General features: G+C 41.1%; 1 protein-coding gene across 2 annotated transcripts in view; it reads left to right on the top strand.

Annotated features, from left to right (window-relative positions):
* FLT1 (fms related receptor tyrosine kinase 1) overlaps nucleotides 1-24,301 on the top strand; it is a 111,170-nt gene that overhangs the window by 33,358 nt on the left and 53,511 nt on the right. For both annotated transcript variants that reach the window (XR_009728649.1, XM_061374551.1), the window contains exons 8-11: nucleotides 138-255; nucleotides 2,244-2,413; nucleotides 2,803-2,962; nucleotides 17,728-17,842. Coding sequence is in view for 1 of the 2 variants with exons in the window: in XM_061374551.1 (XP_061230535.1) it covers nucleotides 138-255; nucleotides 2,244-2,413; nucleotides 2,803-2,962; nucleotides 17,728-17,842 (563 nt within the window). In the remaining variant the exon portion in view is untranslated. The remainder of the gene's footprint in view (nucleotides 1-137; nucleotides 256-2,243; nucleotides 2,414-2,802; nucleotides 2,963-17,727; nucleotides 17,843-24,301) is intronic.

Below are 24,301 nucleotides of genomic sequence, written 5' to 3'. Positions count from 1 at the left end.
ATTCTTGCTGTTGCCATGTGGGGACATCAAAACTATTAAAGATTACTTTTATCTGGGTTCCTGTTCTCTTTAGTAGAACAACTCTTTTTGCAGGCTGAAAATCAGTAATAATGTAAACTCTTTTTATTTTGTTTAAGATAAAGTGTTCATTAATTTGAAACGTCGACGAAAAACTGCACTGGAGGCTGTAGCTGGAAGAAAATCCTATCGTTTGTCAATGAAAGTGAAGGCATTTCCCTCTCCAGAGGTTATATGGTAGGACAACAATTACTTTCACATATGCATACTGGACCTTTTCTTAGATGAAAAATACTACCTTGGTAAAATATTCAAATAAGGCCCCTTGAAATTGTAACAAACTGGAGACAATGCAGTTGTAGTTTTGTCGGAAGCTTCAGGGTTGCCTTGGGTTTTAACAATTTATAAGAACTTTATCTCCATTTAGCAAGTGCAAAAAAGGACATCTGGAAGCTTTAAAGCTCACATCCTCAAATATATTAGGTATGTCTCCTACTGAAATCAGTGGACACCATATAACTTGTATTTCTACCAAGCTTGACTGAAGTGTTGCATCTAATTTCACTCAGACCTAGATATGAGACCTCAACTTCCTTTCCAGACAATAAGAGAAAAAAAGATTTCCATTAAAATAAATGACTGAATTGAGTCATACAGACATGCACTATTAGAAAAAACAATGGAAGTTTGGTTTATTATATGGTGAAATGCAGGTTGTAGATCTACTTTAGTGACTGGAGCATTCACTTTGGCTCAAATATACTGTGCTAAGAAATCTTTGAACAGTTTTTTATATTAATCCAAACCACTTTTATATGAAACAATGTTATCTATTCATGATCTCAAGTGCTGAGAGGTTTTTTTTGTTGTTGTTGTTTTGTTTTGTTTAAAAAATTTTAAACACCAGTAGCTCTGGCTCAATTCATTGCACTTTAACAAAGGGTCTATGACAAGACTGATTAAGAAAACAAACCACAGACACATGAACAGTGAGAGTTCATGTTACTCACAGCCGGGAATTACTTTTGCTCCAAACGTTTTGTTTTACAAAACCTTTACATTTATAGATCCACGTGGAAAATTTAACGGACAAAAGTAGAGCTGATGCTAGCCATCTGTATGGTATTTTCAGTTTCCTTAATGGTTGGGCTGTTGACTACACATATAGATCCAGAACTTATGAAATAGAAAAAAAAAATTAATCTAAACAAGAATTTTTATTTATCTATTTATTTATTACAGTGAGGTTGGTCAAAGACTGGAACAAATAGTCCAGAGAGGATGTGGAGATACTAAAAACCAGACTGAAAATGGTCTTGGCCAACCGTCTGACCTTTCTTTGAACTGTAGGTTGGACTAGGTGACCTCCAGGGGCTCTTTCAGGCTCAACCATTCAGTGGTTCTGTAAAATACAGATGCAATGAAATGCTTAAATTCATAATCCTTAGACCAAATTTTTAGTGCTCTTTTACTGACAGTAGGTTTTCTGCAAATGCTTACTAAAACCTGGGAATCTTTTAATCAAGTCCATCATCATAATGAAACACTGTTGCATACCTCTACTAACATCATGTCAACCTTCATACGTCATGCAGCCTACTAAAATGCGGTTTATGCTGTATTTTTGACTTTGAAGAAAAGTGTTGTGTTTCTTCAGGAATGTGTGTGAGAGAGACAGTATTTTCTATGCTGATTTTCTGTTATCTTTAAAAACATTCGCTTGATAGCAGGATATCTGATTCTTTAGTGCTTATCTAATCTACTTACTCTTCCTCTTCCTAAAATCACAGCTGTGCTTAGGCTACTGTAATACTTTGTCCCAGGATGTATTCTGAGGTCATAGAGAAATGGTCAGTGCTGGATGACGCAACCTTTTTTTGTCTGAATGACTCTTAGCCAAAATGGTTGTCTTCTAGACTAAATGGCATCATGAGCATGGAAAATTGGGATCTTCAGAGGTAGAGTTGCAATTTTCAGCAACTCTCAAGTAGTACAGAGCCCTGTCAGATCCTTATCAATTTTATACAGAGCATAATAATACTTGTAATGCAGTTTGAAGAATACCAGTCTTATTTGCAAGGGAATGGTAAGCTCCTGGTAAACAGAATCTCAGGCTGCAAATTCAATTGTTGCCCAAAGATTGAGAAATGTGAAATGAAATAATGCAGGCAGTTTAAGCTACATTATTTTTTGAAAATTTTAATTTCTGGAATTCTTTTAAACAGGTTAAAAGATGGGCTACTTGCTGCAGAAAAGTGTGCCCGATACATGGCTAAAGACTATTCATTAATCATAAAGGATGTTGCTGAGGAAGATGCTGGAAACTACACTATAATATTGAGCATACGGCAGTGGAATTTGTCTAAGAACCTTACAGTCACTCTTACAGTAAATGGTAAGTTTAGAGCATGTTCTCACTCTTCTCCCAAACATTGAACTAGATATACTTTTATCTTGCACGTTTAAGGTCATTAAGTGTTTTCTTACTGACTTTCATGGGCCCAAATCCAAGCCCTATATGGAGGGTGACAGACCCATCTTGGAATCAGAAAACAGATGCTGGTTTTCATTAGAAGGGTTTCTGTCTTCCATGGTCACATACTTGTTCCTGATGACTTAAATGTGTTACTAACCACTCATCTGACTTGACTTAGGCTTGCTGTTTTTTGTTTTCTTAGGGATTTTTCTTATTACTCACCCTGCAGGAATGCAGTATTTTCATGATCATGTAATACATTGGAGATGAGCTCGTTTTAATTGCTTTCTAATTTTTATCCTTTGCAGTGAAACCCCAGATATATGAAAATGCCGTGTCATCATTCCCTGATCCCAACCTGTATTTACTGGGCAGCAAGCAAGTGCTGACATGCACCGTATATGGTATTCCTCAGCCTAAAATTAAGTGGATGTGGTATCCCTGCAGACAAAATCATTCTAGATCAAGGTAGGGCAAGTTCCTTACTTCTGTTTGGCATGTTTTCCCTTACTATTACATTTAAATATTTACTTTTTCCACAAAAATAAAGCTTGCCTTGTCCATTGCTTGGTTAGTAGAGTTTGTGTGCTTTTAATTAATATAGTTTTTAGTAAACATGCAGGCACAATGCATTTTTTTTCTGCATCATTATTTGAAAATGGAGGACAGAGTTGTTATTTTGTGTTGCTACTTAGGTCTGTTTACAGTTCACTACCATTCATGCATGTAACGTCCAGAGGCGATAATCGCTTTCTAATTTTTGAGGGAAGCTTTGCAGACAATGTCTTGCAAAGTTCACACACTTTCTCATGAAGGAGATTTCCACGCTTTCCTCTGCTTTCCCCCATGCACAGTGATTGTCCTGTGTGGCATCTTTTGAAATTCAGCCTAACTCATTTTAAGGACTTTTCCCATTATGAAGGTCAAATGTGTTTTCTGATACATTGACTCACAGATTCAGTTCAGCAAGATAAATGTGCCCATCATTCTCCAGATGATATTTCTACAGCGTAAAATATAAATGGTGCCATACAAGCTTACGTGATGCTGATGTGGTGCTTAACTAATCCTCTTTTATATTTAAGCTTTCTTCTGAACTCTGTTTCTTGCTACTACAAGTTTGTGTGTTGCCTCATTTATCCAAAGTTCTTCCTGCATCATGAAATCTGACACAATCCTAATGATTAACACTAAACCCCCACAATGGCATTAGCATTAAGCTACTATTGAAGGATTCAGACATGGAAGGTATTTGGATCACAGCACAATGAAGATATTTAAACCTAACAGAAGTATAGGAACCAGCATTTTATACTTTTGAGTTGAAGGTAATTACTTTACATAGGACTTACCTTCTTTAACTCTTTCATGGAATTGGGTTTTAGTGCCAGTCCAGCCACACATTTAAGCTTATGCTTAACTGCAGGGGTATCAGACACTTCATTCCATTAAATAAGACAAATATCTCATTTCAAATTAAGGGTGTTTGTAAGTGCTTTGTAATCAGGAAGAGTGTGGCCAGCACTTCCGAGGTGCACACAGTTTTTCCAATTATGTTTTGCTTTGGTATTATGCTAATGATGGCTTTCTGTGCCCTTCTCACCAAGAGGTGGCACTAGCAATCTCTCATTTTGCTGGCATAGGTATAACCTGAAATTCTTCATTGTGAGGACAGGTGAGGGCTGCATTTCCTCTATCTGTTATATTACCTTCGAGGGATGAGTTGCAAAATTCTGAGTATTAATTTGGCTTTGCTTATGGTTGCAAGGTGTAAGGCAAAAGAAATAGCAGCATCTTTTAAGTAGAGAAACCCTGTGAAATGTATATGTGAAAATTTTCAATCTATTAATTTCTGTCAAGTGTATATACATCTATGCATACTCTGGGTGGAAATCACAGTGCACCACTGTTCAAACCGTTGGTCATTCTTTGGGAGATGGGGTGGTGCTTGTCCATTGTCAAATCTTCCCTTCTGTTAACAAGCACAGATCTGCACCACAGCACAGGAGTGCATGTAATCAGCAATAGAAATTAGTATCCACAAACAGGTGTTCAATAATGTGCTAAACTGTAGACTCAATTAAATGCTAATTAGAAGTGTGTTTGAGCAGGTGCTCAAAGGAGAAATGTAACAACTTGAATCCGCTATTGGCTCTGTTACAAGGTTGTTTCCAGACTTGCTTCCAAATTGCCTTCATAATTGTTCTGTGACAATTCTCTTTAACCCCGTCCCCTTCCTTCTCCTTTAAATGCTCATTGAAGAAATAGTCTGGAAAACACCATTTTTATTGCTTTGCTTAGGAGGAGTGAAGTGACTCCTTCTGAATAATATGATGACAACTATCAAAGAATGGTGGAAGTACCTGAACAACTGCATTTTGTCTCTGGCTCTGGCAAGGGAGCAGAGTGGATTAGCTCGCTGGCACACTTTGCTCAGGCTGATATCTGTGCCACTTAAGGTGTTCCCCCTGAAGAAACAACCCTTTAATCCCTCTTATTTCACTATACTTTCCCCTTTGTGTGAGGGGAGATTTGCCTGAAAAACAGATTTAAGTTATGTGTACTTTGTGCAGCAAAGATGTATCTTATTCTGCCATTAGAGCATTTCTTTGGGTTTACCTGCTCAGCATTTGGTTTCCAAGGCTAAAATGTTACTTTATTTGTGTTTGAGTAGTGTCTATTTCTGTGCTTTGTACCTTAAGTTGATAAATCCCCCACAGGTTACCGTCATTCAGTGTGTGGCAGTAGGGATTATCCTCAAGTTTGAGTCCTGTGTGGTGGGACATGCTGTGCACTCTGAGTGAAACAATGCGACTGCTGCAAAGACCTTGCAATGCACAGATCTGTTTGCTCCAAGGTTTATATGCATGCTTAACTTCACATCACTGGAGTACTATGACACTTACTTACTGCAAAAATTAGATGGTTTTATTTTTAAAGGACAATTGCCTATGGGCTCCCTAATAGAAGCTATTAGATTATCCATCTGTTTCTTTCCATTTCTGTTCCAAACAGTTTCTATTTCAAAAACCTAAAAATACCTCGAAAGGATTCCATTGCTTTTAAATAAAACGCAGATATATTTTAACGTTTGTGATTTATCTTCATAAATTGATCTGCATAACTCTTCTCTGTACTTCATTCAAGCCAGTAATAGAAAGCCAGACAAATTAAACAGTTACCATAGTTTTGTGGTAGCAAATTTAAAAAAAACAGACAAACAAAACAAAAAAAACCCCAACCAAACAAAAAAAACCCAACCTTGTTCAACAAATGGACTTTTGGAATGTGGACAGACCAACCTCATTAAAGTTTCCTGTTCTTTATTTTCTCTTAAAATGACTTTGCTTAAACCAATGCTATTGCATTTAAATAACCTTCTGTCAGCCAGCTAGCTACTTAGATGGATAAGTGGAAAGACAGTCTTCTGATCTTCACCCCAACATAGAAATGTTCACCAAGGAAACACAGAAGAATCAAGAAAAATTTGGGCAAAAAAGTTGTGTTCGGGTGATTTTTAAAGCTTTTCCAGAGGTAGTAAATTCAGAGATGGCACGCAAAAGACAGTAGAAGATGTAATAAGAGTTAAAATAAAATGCAATTAAAAAAATGAAAGATTAATCTTTCTTAAGCGACTGAGAAACTTCTTTTCAAGTGCTATCTTACTCCAGCTTACCCTGCTGTAGCAGACACACACATTCCTAGGCCAGGCAGTCCCAAGTTGCTCAATGGATACAGCAGAAGACAGCCTGTGAGACACTTGTCCTACACTATCCATCAGTCTCCTTGCCTTCTTCCGTACCACCCTTGAGTGGTTTCTTCTTGACTTATTTTGGCTCGGTCTGGGTTGTCAGTGGAGGCGTGCAAAGGGGCAGCAGCGGCAGGGCTTGCTGAAGGTCTCTGGAGACAGCCAGGCTGGGCTCCACCTAAAACCGATCAGCTCTAAGGCTGCAGAACGAGCGTCTGGACACTAGGAACGTGCTTGATGCTAATGGTTCTTGACCTGAATCTCTTCAGCAGATTTGTGTTTATCTTAAACTGGTCTGGCAGAGATTGCCAAGAAAGGCATGTGGGATACTGATATTGCTTAGTGGAAGCGCTGTTTTCTTCAGCAGTTGTATGATGTCATATGGGAGCAGTTTCTTTCTGTGGACATTTCCATGTGGCCAGTTTCAGAGAGATCTTTGTCATGCTCTGCCCAAGGTTTGGCCAATCGACCCTTCAGAAACTGCAAACAGATGCAACATTGTCCCCTCATTGCCTCCCTCTTTCCTTGAGCTATCAATCAGGTTTGTTTAGCCCCAAACTGCATACCAAATTATTATCTTACAACCCTCCCATCATATCACTCTGTATTTTCTGGCTTTTGTATTTTTCTCTGTGTGTGCATGTGTGCGTGAGGGAGAGGGAAACGTAACGGTATTGTGGAGATGCCTACGAAAACAAAGTAATTGGAAAAACTGGTACTTGATTCTCTCCCCCTATAGCATCAGGATATGAACTCCTCTTGGTATAAACCCACCTGAACGATCGGACTGAGAATGAAGGGCTGAGTGTAAGAAACTGAGGACAGAAGCAGGCAGCAGGAACCAGGTGCTGTGCAGCAATGTCTAATCTGATACTGCTGCCAAAGAGCTAAGCTCAGGAAATCACAGCGCTCTGCTGTGTGAGTCCTCATTGAAATCACTACTGATTTAACACAGAGTGATAAGAAGGGAGTATTATCTCCCTTTGAGCTTGTCTGCAGTGTAAAGCTAAGGTCACATGAATTATTTTCAATAGAAATAGCTCTCCAGCAATACAGAATGAGGAAGAGGAACATACTGTTGATCTCCGAGAGGTGAAAACTAGAGGCTTTCCTTGAAACTTCTGCTGAGATATAGAAAGACTGAAACTATCGGAATGAAACTGCATGGCAAGACTTCCACCAGCTTCAGTGAAAGAAGAGCCAGGCCATGTGTGCACAGCAGTCTAATTGCATTTCTACATTGTTTATGTCAGTGTATTAATAAGGGATTGAAAGGCAGAATCATTAGGATGTGCTTGGATAGATTATCAGGGGAAACCGGATTTGGAACATCAGTGAGGTAAAGAACAAATGTTAATTGTACTTAATTAGAAATGTACTGAACCACCCAAATTTAATTGTTGGATGTCTGCAAACATTGATGCCTATTAGTTTGTCCACAGCAACTGTTTTTGTTCCCCATGCCATCTTCCATTTTCAGGAAGGGGAAGTCTGAGTCCATAGAGCTGGTAAAAGTAGGTCAGATGCCATTAATAAACAGGTAGTTCAAAAATGCTTTTGTTTAATTTGACATGTGGCCAGATCCTCAGCTCTAAATTCACACTGGCTGAGGATCTGGCTGGTGGCCTTCATGCCTTCCAGCACATGCCTTCCATGCTCTACTACACCAATCTTGCAATGGAAAGATACTTAGAATGGGTAAATAAAAAAAATACACTAACTACTCCCTAATTTTGCTATGGTTGGGGAAATAGATTAGCATAAGTAAAAATCAGCCCTTATGTTTTTGACATGTCTTTCAAAATGCAGAGGATCAGTCATGAGCGTACCTTGCATCAGCGTGGAGCTGCAGAGAATGTGAAGCCAAAAGAAAGTGAAATACCATCTGATCTGCAATGTACTGAGATGTCTCATTCTGCATTTCCACCTTCTGTCCTCTGAAAACAGTTAGTAGGGCTGTGTCCTGGTCCTCAGTCAGTATTTCAGATTTTTATGATATATATGTTTTATTATTTTACTAACAAAATGCCATATGAATGAGATGTGGCATATATGTATGGATGAATAAGTCTGACAAACACATGCTATACACTGCATGCAGTTTGCCCCGGTGTGTCCTCAGGATGATGCACTGATGAATTTATTCTGCAAGCTGTTAATGATTTGATTATTATTTTATCTCACTCCCCTATTTTTTTTTTCTACTTCCTGTCCCTCTTTTGTTTTCCAGTTCTTTTTTCCCCCCTTCTTGTTGCCTTCACAGTGTGGTCTCTTGGCTTTACCCCAAACCTTTACTCTGGACAGCCTCACCCCCAGTCTCAAGGAAGAACACATAAGGGACATGCAGACAGTGGGATGTTTTTGCTTGATCTTTTGCTCCTTGTGGCCCAGCCCATAGAAAATAAAACATGTGACAGGCTGTACGTGGGGACTGCACGTCGTGAGAGAGGCCCTGCACACTGGCAGTGTCCGAGCCAGTGGGACGTCCCAGCCTGCAGCCAGAAACCTCTTGGCCAAAGGAAGGCACCAGGTCAAACTCTGTGTGTGCTTAGGAGTGATTATGAATGGAGAACTATTACTGGATCAAGTACACCTTTTACAAAAATATACAAACTTTAGTTAGCATCCTTTTCCTTTTTAAGTGTACGCCTTTCAAAAAGCCTTTGCAGAAGGCTTTGAACAGACACGGCGTATGGGGTAAGATCACGCACAGAAAAATATATTCAGTTAAAAAATAGAAAACAGAGGCTAAGAGGGAACAGCCAGTTCTTGCAGCAAGGAGAGGCGACTAGTGAAGTTTTTCAGGAGCTGGTGCTGGGGTCTGTACTTGTCAACATGTTCAGAAATAACCTGGTAAAGGTGGTAAGGACATGACAGAGTCTGCTGATGATATGAAGTTATTCAGATTTGTATGAATGAGGGCTGATTGGGAAGAAATGCAGAACTACGTGAATCTGGGTATCTGAGTGATAAAGTGGCAGATGAAATTCACGGAAGATAAATGTGCATGATGCGCATAAGAAAAAACAATCCCGCTTTCACATGTAAAATTGAAGTGTAAAAAGGCTGTTAGCTGATCATTACTACCACAAAGAGCGATCTGAGTGTTGTGATACATGAGTTTGTGAAAGTGATCACAGTCGTGAGCAGCTCTAAAAGCAAATTAAGTGTTAGGAATTCCTACAAAAGACATAAAGACAAAATAAGAGAACACCATGATAACTCCACATAAATCCATAAATTACCGACATCTTTTATACTATGAGCATTTCTGATCCTTTCATCTCAAAGGACGCAGCCAAACTGGGAGGCACACCAGGAGGGGCAACAAAAAGGATCAAAGGAATTTCAAGGAATGAGAGGAATGTGTGAAGGATGAGTGAGGAGGGAGGTCAAGGCTCTCAGACCCAAAAAAGAGGTGACTTGGGGGCTACATGGTGGAGATCTACAGACTTGTGAAGGGGACACATGTCTGAGGTTCAGTTCTGTATGTCTTTTCCAGTTCAAGTAGTAGGGCCTACTAAATAAAGCTAGGAGGAATGTACTTTGAAACATAAGAAGGAGGTGGCTCTTCATGCAGTGGATAGCAGATCTGTGAAACTCCTTGCCAGAGGACTTTGGGGGTTTGAAAAGTCTGCACAAAGTCTTGGAAATCCACTGAAGTGTAGAAACAGCCTCCATTGCTGGAAGTTCCTGAGCTCATAATAATTGGTGACTGGGGGAGTATTAGGAGGAAGTATCTGAAGTTAGTCCTGCTCTTACTCATCCCCAACCATCTGCTTATGGTCATTGTTGAGACAGGATATGGGGTAGATAGATCCTTAGTCTTATATCCACGTCTGTCAGTATTTTCTCTTCCTGTTTTCCCTCTAATCAATTCCCCTCTCTCCTTAAAAATGTTTCCCTCCATTCTTTTTCATCCTTTCCTTGTTTTCTGCCTGCACTTCCAGTCCCTCACTCCAGTCAGCCCAGAGCTGCTCTCAGACCTCTACTTGCAGTGAAGCTGAAAACAAGTAATTTTGAAAAATGCAACCTCTATGCAGCAATAGCTCTTTCGTCTCCTCTGCTGGTCACTGGAAAATGGAAAGGGTGTTGCTTGTGCTTCCTGCTTGTCAACAAGACAGGGAGTGTTAAGGATTGTGTAAACAGATTAGTAAAGGGTTACTCCTTTTTAGATACAAAAGGCAGAAGGATCCAGTCAGGAAAGCAAGGGAAAGGAAGGAAATTTTGGCATTATGAGGAAGAAGATGTTGGGGATATCTGGATCTTGGAAGTTGAGGTGAGGTTATGTTTGCAAGCCATGTAAGCTGTTAGCAGTGACTTGTGCATGGAAAATAACTTATGCCAGAAGGGTCTGAACAATATCCTGGACTTCTTATGTAGGGAACTTTGGTTGGAAATAAATGGAGTGCAAGAGTGGACAGTGTATATAGAGTCTCATGGTCTTTCTGTTTCGGTTTCTTACTACTCAACCAAATGAGAAAACACATCTTTTCAGTACTATGGACTATTAAGACCAAACACTTTTTTCTCCTAAAAGAAATACTAGGTGCTTGTGGAAGTCTCATGCTCTGAGTGATAATTCTGTAGTTCCAGCCAACATCCAGTTCCTCTATGAAGGACATGGTTGTCATTTTCACACAGAGAAAGTGGAGGCTGAGTCACAGTGACTGTATGGGAGATGAGAGTGATGGCAGTCTAGCAAAGGAGGGAAAAGAAGCAGAAAAGAAGGAAGGAAGGAAGGAAGGATTGGCTAAAGTATGATGGTATTCTATGGTCACGAAGACTAGTAACCAGTGTGAAGCTGGAAATTGAAGGTCAAGAAGCAAAATATAATTATCTGATAAGAAACTCAAGTTGAAAAAAATTCAAGTCACCTCAGGATGTAAACACCTTAAAAATTACTTTCAAATGTTCTTATGTTCCCTAATGGCCAGAGCTATCAAGTACTAGCAAATATGTTGGAAGCAAAATGTGTGTTTTGGTGACCATCAGCCTCAGGCATTTGCATTTTGTTGTAAATAGCTGGTGTGCAGATGTAGAAGTAGGTTTTTTCCCTGTAGAAATGTGAGCATGGAATGGTGAAGGGTGGAAAGGTGGTTAGGTAAGACTTCTGTTGATCATGCTGCTTCTTTTGAGATACTTTAAATAAATCAACTTTCTGTGGTAGCATACTGGAAAAGTTCGGGGCAGGCCATAATGTTTGGAAAGGATGAGTGTGTAGGGAAAACACTACCCATTTATCTGGTTACATGTAGATAACAGGAAGAAAGGCAGTGTGCAGCTGTCAAACATTTTCTTTTCCCATAAAGCCGATGCAATATGCAGCAAAGCTATGAATGCCATATACCCTACAGTTTTCAAAGATGCTCACCAGAAGGATGGAGCATTCAGAACATTAGGGATCTCCTCCAGAGAATGAGCTTTCCCTCTAAGTATCCCTCTCAATGGGGACACAGAGCATCCTACAAAACAGAAGACAACTCAATCCTCATTCTGGCAACTGAGCAGTGTGCCAGGACCCCAACCCAACCTAATGCCAGGAGGCTACTGAGAAATCCCCCAGCCACCCTGAAGCTCATCAGTGAGTAACTTCTCAACATGGCTAATAGTGTCTTTGATCCTGCACTGAGGACAAGGGCTAAGGAGTGGCAATGGAGAGTTGCTGCTCTCCAAGACTCATGAGGGTATCTGAAGTTGGATGGGCAGGTGACATCTCATCTCCTCTTGGTGGACAAGTGTTGACAATGCAGTAGGGACCAGTGACAGTGAGAGCAGAGAGGCAAATGAGACATGCAAAGGAGGAATCTGCACTGCTTTCACTAGGATTTCTTGTTTAGCATTCCTTGCTAAGCTCCTAAATAAATATAAATAAACAAACTACAATATACAAATAAAATGCATCCAGCTCCTACTATTTGTAGATATCCTCCTAGCCCTACTAACTTGCATATCAGTGAAGGTGTTTGGGATGAAATCCCATCTGGCTGCAGCTTTTCCACTGAATGCAGTAGGCCCAACATTGATTATTTTTGGTCTATAGCAGGAACACTTGAACCATAGCTTCTTAGAACTGTACAATCACATCCACAGTCAAAGCCGTGGAGCACACTTGCCGAGGGCTAGCACACGTTGTCCCTCTCCACCCCCCTAAAGCATGTTTCACAACCTGTACATGTCCCTGCTACTATTTTCCCTCTCTGTTTCCTGCCTCAAATCAACTCAATATATCCCAGGACACGTGGCTAAACAAGCCCCTTGCTATCAGTTGCAGGGTGCTGGATGCCAAGGTGTGGAGCAGGCAAAGCCCATGTCATTCTGATTCTTTTGATAGCTTCCAAGTGGAAAACAGTTCCTATATATTCTTTACAATTCCAGGAATTTCCAGAGTTCCTGTCTTAAAGTTAGTGCCGTCACCATTGCCTCTTGAAAGTTGTGAGTCAGCTCAACTTGAGTTTATAATAACATTGCCCTGATGCTGCTAGGAATTGATTGCTGCCCTAAAAAAAGGCTAGATGCTGAGAAAAATATTGTGCCTGCCATTAATTATGCTCAAAAACGGTCACCATTGGTGACAGGATGGCTTCCTTTTGCTCCTAGTACTGGCGTAATTGCCAAATACTACCTCAGTAAACAGCAGTGTGATTGAGGTTGCCAGTGGCTTTGCCAAGAGGAATGCTTAGAGAATTGAATGGGATGTTACATGAGGGAAAGATTGCAATGGCATCTGTCATCACATAAGAAGGTTTGGGAGGGAGGAGCTGGGAACATGAGGAGACAGAAGATGAGTAATTTTTCAACTGATACGGGGATCAAGGGTCTTCCATTCATATTTGTCACTGTGCTACTTAAACTGCAGAATGTCTCCAGGATGGGCAATAAGATGTGTCTGGACAAGCTGAGTCTAGGGTTTTCACTTACTCCTGTCTGTCACACAGAGGGTCAAATACATCCTGTGAATAATTACACAAACCCCTTACCTCAGCTAGTATGCTCCACTGTAAATCACTAGGGTCAAAAAGAAAATAGCTTTTCTTCTTAGACCAGTAGTTTCATAGGCAGGACTTTAGCTTGGAGCTGGTCTGTAGTCTGATTTCAGGGAAATACATCAAGATGACATGAAGTACACTCTTACCCTGGAAACTTTTCCACATCTATAGTTATAAATACACCATGCTATTGTGCTTGGCATGATGTATGCTAATAGAGGTGAGGGCTCTGAAACTCATTAGGAAAGGGAGCAGGCTGCGGATCAGAGTGAGGACAGTGTGAAGCTAAGGTTGATAACCGCGGCCTTGTCCAGAATAGGCCATGGGAGTTTTCTTATCTCACTTTGGCAGGAGGTGCTGCTAGCTTCCTGTGCGAAATCAGGAGCATATGCTGCTTTCCTCTTGTTGTTTGGCTTCCTCCGCTACACAAGACGGTTCCCAGCACTGTGATTATCTTTGCATCTTCAAACATGGCACACTCTGCTTCCTCAAGGGCTTGATGTATTCTTGAGAACCAGGCTGGTTCCCCTCCCCCAGGCCACTTCTCTAGGGCCCCTGCGGGTGCCACCTCCTCACATCACAGACCCCTTATAAAGCTGAACTTATTCTGGTTGCATAAACCACTCCCCGGACTTCCAAAGAAGTGTAAATTCCCAAAGCTAAGGGTGGCGAGCAGGTCTGCTGGTGGAGCTCGCCCTGCGCTGCAGGCAGCAGGGCAGGGCAGGCAGTGCATGCTGCCAGCTTGCCCCAGCACACACAGAGCTGCCCTCACCCCCACTTCCGCCCTGGAACCCGCAGGAGAATTAACATCTTCTGTTTTTACAAAGAAATAGCCTATTTCTCAGGCTCTGGACACAAAGGATGAAGCGTGCCTGTGTGTGCGGGTGTGTGTGCGCGTGCACGCAGGCAAACGCGCATGCGAGCATGCATGCAGGCACATGGAAAAACTACTTGAGGGGGAGAAACATGGTTATTCTGTTTCTCCCAGTGCTCCACTAAGACAGCAGAGCCTGATCACTTTGCTCTGTGGTTGCATAAGGCTTAGAAGCATACATTTCTACATCCCCCTGCCCCTGTCCATTATCATCTATTATATAGGGTCTCTAAATTGGCACAGTTACACTCACAAAGTAGGGAAGTGAACGGATCTGCAGGGAAACATGTAAGAAGTGCTTAGAAATGTGCTGGCAGATTGTTTATCAGTCTCTGTGCACACTGTGTGCTTTTTCATTAACCTGGCAGTAACCCTGCTGTAAGCTTTCCTGAAGATGCAAGGTAATGAGGCTCATCCCACAACAAAACATTTCTGGAATTCACATGCTCTGGAGATACCTGGAGTAAGATTCAGTTATTCTGTGGGATTTCCCTGCAAACACAGGCAGTTCTTGCTACAAATAGGGTCCTTAGTAGGTAGTTGGAGTAACTTGCAACTTGTTTGCAAAGCAGAAAAATACATAGCTGATGTTATCTGAGGACACACGCAACGAAACATCAATTGGATTAACAGAAAGATGATTGTGTATTTTGGTCCCAGCCGGAGTAAATTTTTATATTTTCATTTTTCTCTCTTTCTTTCCAAGTATCTGTAGTTAACACAAACATTTGGCTTGATGACTGCTTCTAAGTTCAGGAGAGCCTTTTCTCTTTGTTATAAAATGCCTGTTGTTAGAAGCTGAGGTCAGGTTAGGAGATAGAACTCTTAATTAGTCCCATTTGTTCCCTCCCCATCTCTACCTGATACTGCTGTCTTAAGCAGTGGCTTCAGGTGGCACCACTGGCAGCAGCAAGAGGCAAGGGTGACTGAGTACTAACCTAACAATCAGCTCAGGGGACTGGAGGTGGCTTGTATGCTTGTCCTGAGCTTTCTTAATGTGTTTGAGGTTAAAGACAGAGCATTTGGCATCTGAGGAGAGAAAGCATCTGGTTCTGCATCTAAAGGGATGAGTCTGAGTCTTGTCCTAGAGTTTGCCAGGCAGTCGTGTTGCAACTGATCTGTAAATGTTTGCTGATCCAGCAGGCTGTGGAGTCAAAGTGGCACATATGACTGTGCTCACATCTCCCGCTGTTTACTGTGAGCTGTTGGATAATGTACTCTCAGCTTGATTGCGGCTCCTTTTTCATTAAAACCATGGACAACAGCTATTAAGGGTATTTGATTTTCTACTGTAATTGCATTAACATCGTAATTGGCAGCTTGGAGATAGTATAGTATGTGAAATTAGTAGGGTTCACGTATGTGCCTCCAGGGCTAATATTTCACTAGAGTTTTACATGTGTTTTTCTTGTTATCATGATGTTATTGTAATTATGTTGGTGGTTTGTGTTATGGTATTAATGAGTAATCAGCATCTCATTGTGCTAAGCATCAACAAAGACATAACACTGTCCTTATCCGTAAGGCATTGCAACCTAAATACATACAGTTTTGTTCAAGGAATTATGAGGACAAGAGTAATAATAACTAAGCCTGGAGGCTCCAGAGCTGCAAGAAGGGAGATTGCCTGCCAGAGATTCACAAGCAATTTCTGAATATACATTACTGAGAAAGTATCTGTCCTTCTTTATGTCCCCTACCAAAATATGTGTCTCTGTAAGGTATTTTGTAGTAAAGAACAAAAATTTTCAGCATTGTAACAAAGAAACGTAAATTCCTTCTGTGGGGAAGGAAAACAAAAATTAAAATTTCTTTTTTGTATGGGTGAAATGGGATTTGGGATCTCTGTCTTCCTGTACAGAGATTGCCCAAATAGCCAGTGATAGGGATGTGCCTTTGATACTGCCTTTGTGCCTGTATGGGCATCATAAAATAAGTTCTGATATCTACTATGGCATGGAAATGTTACCAGCTTACCAACTTCATCATGTCTTCTGTGTTTTAGTGCAAAGTTTAGATGTGCAAAGTAAATAGCATCTACCTTTCTGAATAATTTTTAACCACTTTCTTTTCCAATCTGAATGCATCAGCTATCTTAACGCAGCTGTCTGTCATCTACCATGGCCTCAAAAATCATATCGCAGAAGCTGGCTTTTAAACCAAGAGTCTGGAAGAAATGGTTTTGCAGATAGGGCTTTCTTGCCATGCTATTGCTCCCTATCCTCTTTCCGTGCCTGAATGACAATGACATGCTCCTGGTTTTTGGCTTTTTCAGCTCACTGAGCCTCACAGTGCACATTAAGAAATTTGGGCAGACAATCATATATCTGATCACTGCCCAAGTTGTTTGACATATAATTTCTTTAAGCTGTAATGTCTACTAAGACACTGGCCAGTATGATGCAAAGTTACACAATTAAAGACAATCATGTAAAGTCATTGTACCATTGATATTATAAACAACACAAAGTTTAAGCAAATTGCAGAGTTAGCTGAAGGGAAATGAACCTCATTCTTTGGTCAGGATTGCGTCACATGCTGTTATCCAGTCACTGGGCTTTAAAGGTTGTTTCTCCAAACAACTGATATACATGTCAGAACTATTTGATTACAGATACTACAGTTGTTATCTTTCAAATCCATGGAAGATCAAAGGACTGTGTCATATTTGAAAGAGCCTGACCCTGAGGAAGGGTTAAGCTCTACTGATGAAGCTGGAATTGAACAAGCAACAACTAAATTTTGGATGAAAAGCCAAACTAGATATCCTCAAACAGGAATAGGGATAGACAGCATTTCAGAAGCATTCCAATGTGTTTATTTCCATGTGTGTACCACATTAGGCTTTGAGAAACAAATTAGCTCTACCATGACCACACCTGAATGTTCTGATTACAAGCCAATTTGTTGCATAAGGCAAAAACATTTTTTTTCCCTGAGATTTGCATTCATTAACATGATGTTGATTCCTTCCCTCCCCCAGATTAAATGAACATTTAAATCTCTTTGACAATTACGTATAGTTTTGTTTAATTTTGTTTTCCTAATTTGAGGATTATAGTTATTTATACTGTGCCTTGTAATCACTGACCCTCAGTATGCATATTTTGACATTTTGTAAACTAAACTAAAGAAAACACACAGAAATGCGAACTTGCATCATTTTTCATGATAACAAAAGCATCCTGCACATAGTGAAACAGAATCCATTATAGAATGTTTCTCAAAACAAATATAACTTGTCTTGAATTTAATGCTGAAAAAGTATGAACTCAAGCTTCAACCATGACAATGGCTCTGGAGCACTGGAAATGGGATGTTGGTCTCTCACAATCCCATAATTAGACTCCAACTGTAAATTCTGACCTCCCAGTCCACAGTCAGCTAAATGGTGAGAGCTAATATTCAAGGAGGAGCTGTGGAAGTGGGTACAATTGTCAGGCTACAAACCTCAGGATTTAATGAGAAGTATATTTTTCTGGTCAACACCACACCTGCAGTTTTCCTCACTGATCACTGTTCCCTTACTTATCACTGTTTCCAGAAGAATTGTTTTGTCTTATGTGTTGAACATTTCTCTCGATCACCAAATCAATAAAATTTCCATTTTTGTTGTCTTCAGGCATGGCTTTTGCTCTTATACTGAAGGATCTTTCATCCTGAAATCTGGCAGCAATATAGGAAACAGGATCCAGAGCATCACTGAGAGGACAGCTGTAATAGAGGGCAAAAATAAGGTATGATTCTTAGGAGCAGACAAACTTTCTGTGTGACAGCATGTGTTGAAAAAACACTGCAAAATGCTATTGAGATAATAGTGAAGAAGCCAGTGTTTTTATATTGTTTATATTTGAAGAGCTGTATATATGCAAATAACTTTCATACTTCTTATTTATCTGCTGAGATGTACTTATTCCTGCAAGCAGTCATAGTAAGGTAAGAGACGTGCCAAGGGAGTGTATCAGTCAGTGGGATTCACCATATCTGCTTTCTTAGAGTTGGTTTGTAGTTATCTTGGGGCACCTCAGAAGCACAGGGGCATGGTTCCAGGCCATCTTTGCTTCGTTTGTGACATTGCACAATTTCCTCTTGTTTTTCCTATGAGAATTGAACAATTTACTCTCATTAGAGAGTTTATTCGCAGATGTGGTCCTAGATTATTAGATGACCAGGTCTTTTCTTGCAATAAAAAATTTAAAGGGCCAAATGAATCAGATTAGAGAATCAAAGTTTAAAAGACATCTCAGCCAGAGAGAGCAAGGTGAGATTCATTCCAGTGTTATTAACCATCTAAATGTTAACTGTCTAGTACAAGTCAAGCATTCCTTTATGGGCCATGGGGAGATGCAGGCACTTCTGAAGGATGAGTAGGCCTGTAGTCTACTGGTGTCTAACATGGGAGAGATTAACTTTCCAAGGGCTGTGGAGAATTGTCCATCAGTTAAAACCTTAAAATCAAGACTTTTTACTAAAGGATTCCCTAGATCAACTGCACTTACCTGGGTGAGACATAAGACTGATTTGTTGTGGTTGTAACCTATATAGGAACTCAGGTGAAGATGCACAATGCCATGCCACTGCCACAACATCTTTTTTTCACAGGCTGGTTTGGTTTGTGGTAATGATGGCTGGAGGGATCATGTATTGTAAAGCTTACCTTATTCTAGGCTTGTCAGTTCTAAGGACACTGAAATGCTTTTTATAATTCTATGGGCACTGGGGATAGAGGTCTCCTTCCCTTACAACCTCTAGTATCCTGCATATGAAAATGAGCATAAGCTGCAATTATTCTCATGTTAGGGCCCTTTAACGCACCACAGAATAAATAGGACTTGTGTGCAGCCAAGAATCAGGCCTGGGACTGCATTTTCTCCTGCTGCTGTTGCATTATTTAGAAGGTATCACAGCTGGCCACCTCTACATGCTGAAAGATGCAGACAATGATAGGAGCAATCAGCTTCCTAGAAGAGACTATCATAGGAAAGTACATGAAAAGTGGGACATAAGGAGAGATTTGAAGGAGGACAGGGAAATAATTTCAGGCACAGGAAGGTGCGTTCTATTCTAAAGGGGGAATGATGAGCTAAAGATTATAAGAACCAGTTATTTTCAAGAATGCATCTAGCCATGCTATGGGCGAAGTCCTACCTGCTCACAGGGTGCAGGAGCTCTCTAGCAACAGATCTCATTCTCCTTGTGTGCCATGCATTTTGGAGACAGCAGGAGTGGCTGCAATGTCAAAGCAACTTCCAGTCAACAGCAAAGATGCCAATAATGGGTCCTTGCAGCTGAACTGTGGGTTTTGTTTGAAATCCTTGGCAAGCAGTCCTTTTTAAAAAATGTGCTCAGAAATGAACCAAGGAATGCTCTCTGCATGCGTTACATGGAAAGTTTTGCAGTAAAACTTAGTGGTTTTCCTTGGTATTTTTCGTCTTCATGCTGTTTAATTCAACTAAGAAAGGTCTACCTGGCATTATTTTATTCCTCCTGGTCCCTACAGGGAAGGGGAAGTTAGTGAAGCTTAGCTTTTTCATGGCTTTTGTAAGTTTCTTAGTTTCTGCTGCTCTTCCATAGCTTTTCAAGCACAGCTGGATTGCTATTGTAAGCAGAAAATGCTCGGGTTCCTGGCCAGGCTGTGAGTTGCATGATTTGTGCATACACAGCTGCTCTAGAGCATCCATGATTTATTCTTTTTCCCATGGAACTCTATAGGCTTTTCACTTTTTGCAGTCCAAGAGTCATTCTTGGTCTCTCAGAGCATACTGAAAGGGACACAGTTCAGACAAAAACTTCCTCGTCTGCTGGGATATTGTAAGACTGTTAATAGCACTGAGCTCATTGAATGCAGCATGTCATCACAAATGTCTGGTTCTGATGGACTGCTACTGTGAGCAGTTCTGCTACTGCAAACAGCTATGAACTGAGGCACTTCCACATCAATGGAGTCCTGCTATCTAAACAGAGCGTCTACCCCACTTCCACATCCGAGCATAGCAAGCATGGTAAAAACAATCTCAAAGCTCAATGGAAACAACAAAGATGTAGGAGACAAAGCAGTAGGAAATGGATGAAGAAACTCAAAAAGTTGCACATTTGGGTTAGCATGAAAGGAGAAATGGGGGTGACCACAGGATGAGATTATTGTAATCAAGGGAAGAGATGAACAAGGAATGGTCAGAAGGTTTCTTTCAGCAGTCAAGGTAGCTGTTTTCACCTTGCTTAAAGATATTGTGCCAGTTTCCTGTATATGCAACATCTGAGTGCCTCCAGTTTGGCTTTTCTCTGCGGTAGGTTGATTGATTGTTTGTTTGTCTGTGATTATCAAGGTAGCTACAAGTATATTTTTAAAGTTAGAAAAATCTTAAACCCAGTTTCTGTATGGTTAAAGTAATGCAGGAAGCCTGTGCAACTTTATTCTTCTGGTGACAGAAATACCGTGACAACAACAGTGTTTTAGTGATGTTTCCGTTGAAGCCTCTCTAAACGGACACTGAGAAACTTGAGTAGTATAATGGAAGAACTTTGTAACGTAAGCCATAATACTTAATCATAAGACAACTCTGGAAATTATTTCATTCCCCCACCTAAAGTTTTCATTCTGAGTGTGTTGGACATTTCAGTGACTTCCTATAAACTGCACTATTCTTAGACTTATCGTGTAAACAGGTCACAGACACTCTCCTGTCATTCAGCTGCTAAAACCCATCACTTCTCAGTGTTCACAGCTAAAGCTAACTGCTATGTATATAACTCAGGGCTAATACTGACGAATATTATTCTTAGCATGACCAGTGTTCATTAAAATGTTTGACCATGCAAAACAAGATGGGTCTGTCTCTCCTGCATCTTCTATGCCAGTCCCTAGACCTCTAGCTCTTTTCCAAGTCCCCTTGTTACCAGTGGAATGAGGAAGCATGCATTGTGTCTGTTCTCAGTCCCTACACATGCCAGCTGTCTGGCCAGTACATCTGTGCTGATTTGCCATCTGGAACCCAAAGCAGAAGAAGAAGCTGTTGAGCTCACCACATAACACTCATTTTGATCCTTCTCCTCTACCCAACAGCTGGTTTTCATGAAATGCGTAACGTCTTATGAGCTTTGAGTCGTCTGTTAATTTTGGTTGAAATTGGGCAATGGTTTCAAAAGCTACCGAGCACATGGGAGAGGACAGGATAGTGGCAGACAGATAGACGGGCTGGCCATCAGATGGACAGACAGTGTGATCTTCCTAGGAAGCCAGGCTAAAGATAGCAGTGGGAGTGTAGCTTGTCTCTCTTCAGCACATTATACTTCCCCTGGGGCCTTCGTAAGTGCTACTAGAATCGCTGTCAACACTTCTGAGCAGATCCCTGGGAGGTGCTCACTGGGCCAAGACCTTGGTGAGATTAAAACCAGCAGAACTTGGCACCTGCCTCTGCCGAGCTGCAGCTCCTGAAAGCAATGCCCTCCCTCCGTGCAGGAATCAGGAACTGCCTCACTCTACCAATGGCCCTGGGAGGAGGGCAGGGGATACCATGGCATAACTGTCTGTAGCATGATTTCCTCATGAGTCAGCAGAACCAACCCAGTGGTATGCTGCCAGTATTTCTGTATGGGTCTTCCTAAACATATTCCTTTAGCCAAAGATAAATCCAAGAAGGTGAGGAGAACAAATCTTTATTTCATTCTGGGTTGGTTTTGTGGGTTTTGTTTGGTTTTGGTTTTGGGTTTGTTGGGTTGGTTTTGGTTTTTTTTTGGGGGGGTGTTTATTTTGGGTTTTGTTTGTTTGGTTTTTTTTTTGTTTGGTTTGTTTTTTTAACAAACACATCTTAAAAGCATAACTAGGAAGGACTCCACAACATTTTGCAGACTTGCACTGACCTGCTCAACATTGAAAGGACAGTGTTTTGCTTTTTAAAATGTACAGGATATTTCAAGAAGTCAGGATAGCAATCTCTGAAAGGAGCATGTTTACACCAGTGTCTGCAGAGGCCTTCAAGGAGTCAGGCAAGAATCAAGTTGTCAGCCATTTTCTGAAAACTCCTCTTGCTTCTCTGGCATCAGTTGGAGCAGTGGGGATCCTCTATCTAAGCTAATTTGAGACAAAAGAAATTTAAGCAGACCCTCCATGGGAAAGACCAGCCTACCTCAACTCATCATGATCACGCCCATTGCTTGCTTTGCATTGTTTTCCTCCCAGTCTTTTCCTCATATTTTTCCACCATGAACAAATCTGTTAGTCCCTTTTCCACTTCTCAGGATTCCTGCTTGATGCCTCTTTTATTTGCTGGCAGAAGCAGCAGCATTATGGGATTTACTTCCCTAGCCCCTGACTTTGGGATGAGCCTGTAATGTAGTGTTTCAGCTGAGATGATGAGTGAAGAAAGGAGAAATAAAAGATCAAAACTTTCGTGGTAAATGGGGTTTGCTAACAGATGATGCCCAAGATGCCAAGCATGCCAGAAAGGATTTGCCCTGTTCTGCTGATCATGATAGCTGGATTGAGACTTTCTTTATATAACGCTGTTGCAAATCCAGGGCCTGAAACACTACGTTGCAAAGCCAGATAGTACAAGGCTGCAAGATTTTTTTCTCTTGCTCCTTTTTCAGCAATAGCTGTATAGAGAAATGGTGCAGCACTGACTGATCTTAAACAGCCAGAACTGTTTAATAAACAACAACATGCCAGGCTTGGTTTTGTACACACTGCTGCTCTGGTGGGTTTTGGATGGCATCCACAATGCAGAACACATAGTGCACCACTGGAGGGCTCACAAACTATTTAGAGATGTTATCTTATCCTTCTGACTAACTTATAAACTACAAGATTTATGCAGAGACATGCTGTCTCTAAAATATTCTGTTCTATTGCAAAGCCAGTCTTGCTTTTTCCTAGACTCTATGGCTTTCTCTGCCTTAGTTAATTAAATCTACCAATGACTTCTCTCTGGCACTAAGGCCTGGGTTCATAACATTTATCTCCCTTGCCTTCCAAAGATGGTGGTTGCATGGAAGTTGCCTGTTAGAAATGATCCTTGGCTCATGCTTAAGGAGTAGTTGGGACAGTGAGAGTTGGACAAAACCAAAACAACACTGGGAAAAAGCTAAGTTCAAATCACTGAATTATAGGGCTGAGGAGTGTTCTGTAGAGCTATTTAATAACCAAAATAAAAAAGGGAATAAACTGTAAGCACCCTGGTCAGTAACTGCATTCATACTGCTTTAGTGTAACTAAACATGCTTGAGCTGTGGACCAATGCCAGCCTCATGAAGTTCAACAGTGTGAAGTGCAAGGTCCTGCTCCTGGGTCAGGGCAATCCCAGGCACAGCTACAGGTTGGGCAGAGAAGAGATTCAGAGCAGCCCTGCAGAGAAGGACTTGGGGGTGTTGGTAGATGAGAAACTTAATATGAGCCAGCTGCAGTGTGCGCTTGTAGCCCAGAAAGCCAACTGTATCCTGGGCTGCATCAAAAGGAGTGCGACCAGCAGGTCAAAGGAGGTGAGCCTGCCCCTCTACTCTGCTCTTGTGAGACCTCACCTGGAGTATTGTGTGCAGTTCTGGTGTCCTCAACATAAAAAGTTCATGAAACTGTTGGAACAAGTTCAGAGAAGGGCCATGGGGATGATCAGGGGACTGGAGCACCTCTCATATGAAGACAGGCTGAGAAAGTTGGGGCTGTTCAGCCTGGAGAAGAGAAGGCTGCATGGAGACCTCATAGCAGCCTTCCAGTATCTGAAGGGGGCCTATAGGGATGCTGGCGAAGGACTCTTCATCAGACACTGTAGTGGTAGGACAAAAGGTAAAGGGTTCAAACTTAAACAGGGGAGATTTAAGTTAGATATAAGGAAGAAATTCTTTACTATGAGGGTGGTGAGGCACTGGCACAGGTTGCCGAGGGAAGCTGTGGATGCCCTATACCTGGAAATGTTCAAGGCCAGGTTCGATGGGTCTTTGAGCAACCTCGTTTAGCTCATGGTGTCCCTGCCCATGGCAGGGGGTTTTTAACTGGATGATCTTAATGTCCTTTCCAGCCCAAAACATTCTATGGTTCTGTAAGTCTACATCCTGAGTGTAACAAAAGTAATAATAACACCATAGTGGGCTGGAGCAGTAAAACTCAGACAGGATGCAGAATTTTTCATTAAAAACTAATAGCTGATAATGACAATTACATTTTGATACTACCAAAAACTTTTCAAACCATTGGAATAATTGTG

The sequence above is a fragment of the Neopsephotus bourkii genome, unplaced genomic scaffold (genome assembly GCF_033783945.1).
Source record: "Neopsephotus bourkii isolate Nb327-2 ecotype Australia unplaced genomic scaffold, CSIRO-AGI_Nbou_v1 NB_1638, whole genome shotgun sequence".
NCBI classification, from domain to species: Eukaryota; Metazoa; Chordata; class Aves; order Psittaciformes; family Psittacidae; genus Neopsephotus; species Neopsephotus bourkii.
Note: the sequence above shows the minus strand (reverse complement) of the source record. Positions and strands in the feature narration are given on the sequence as shown.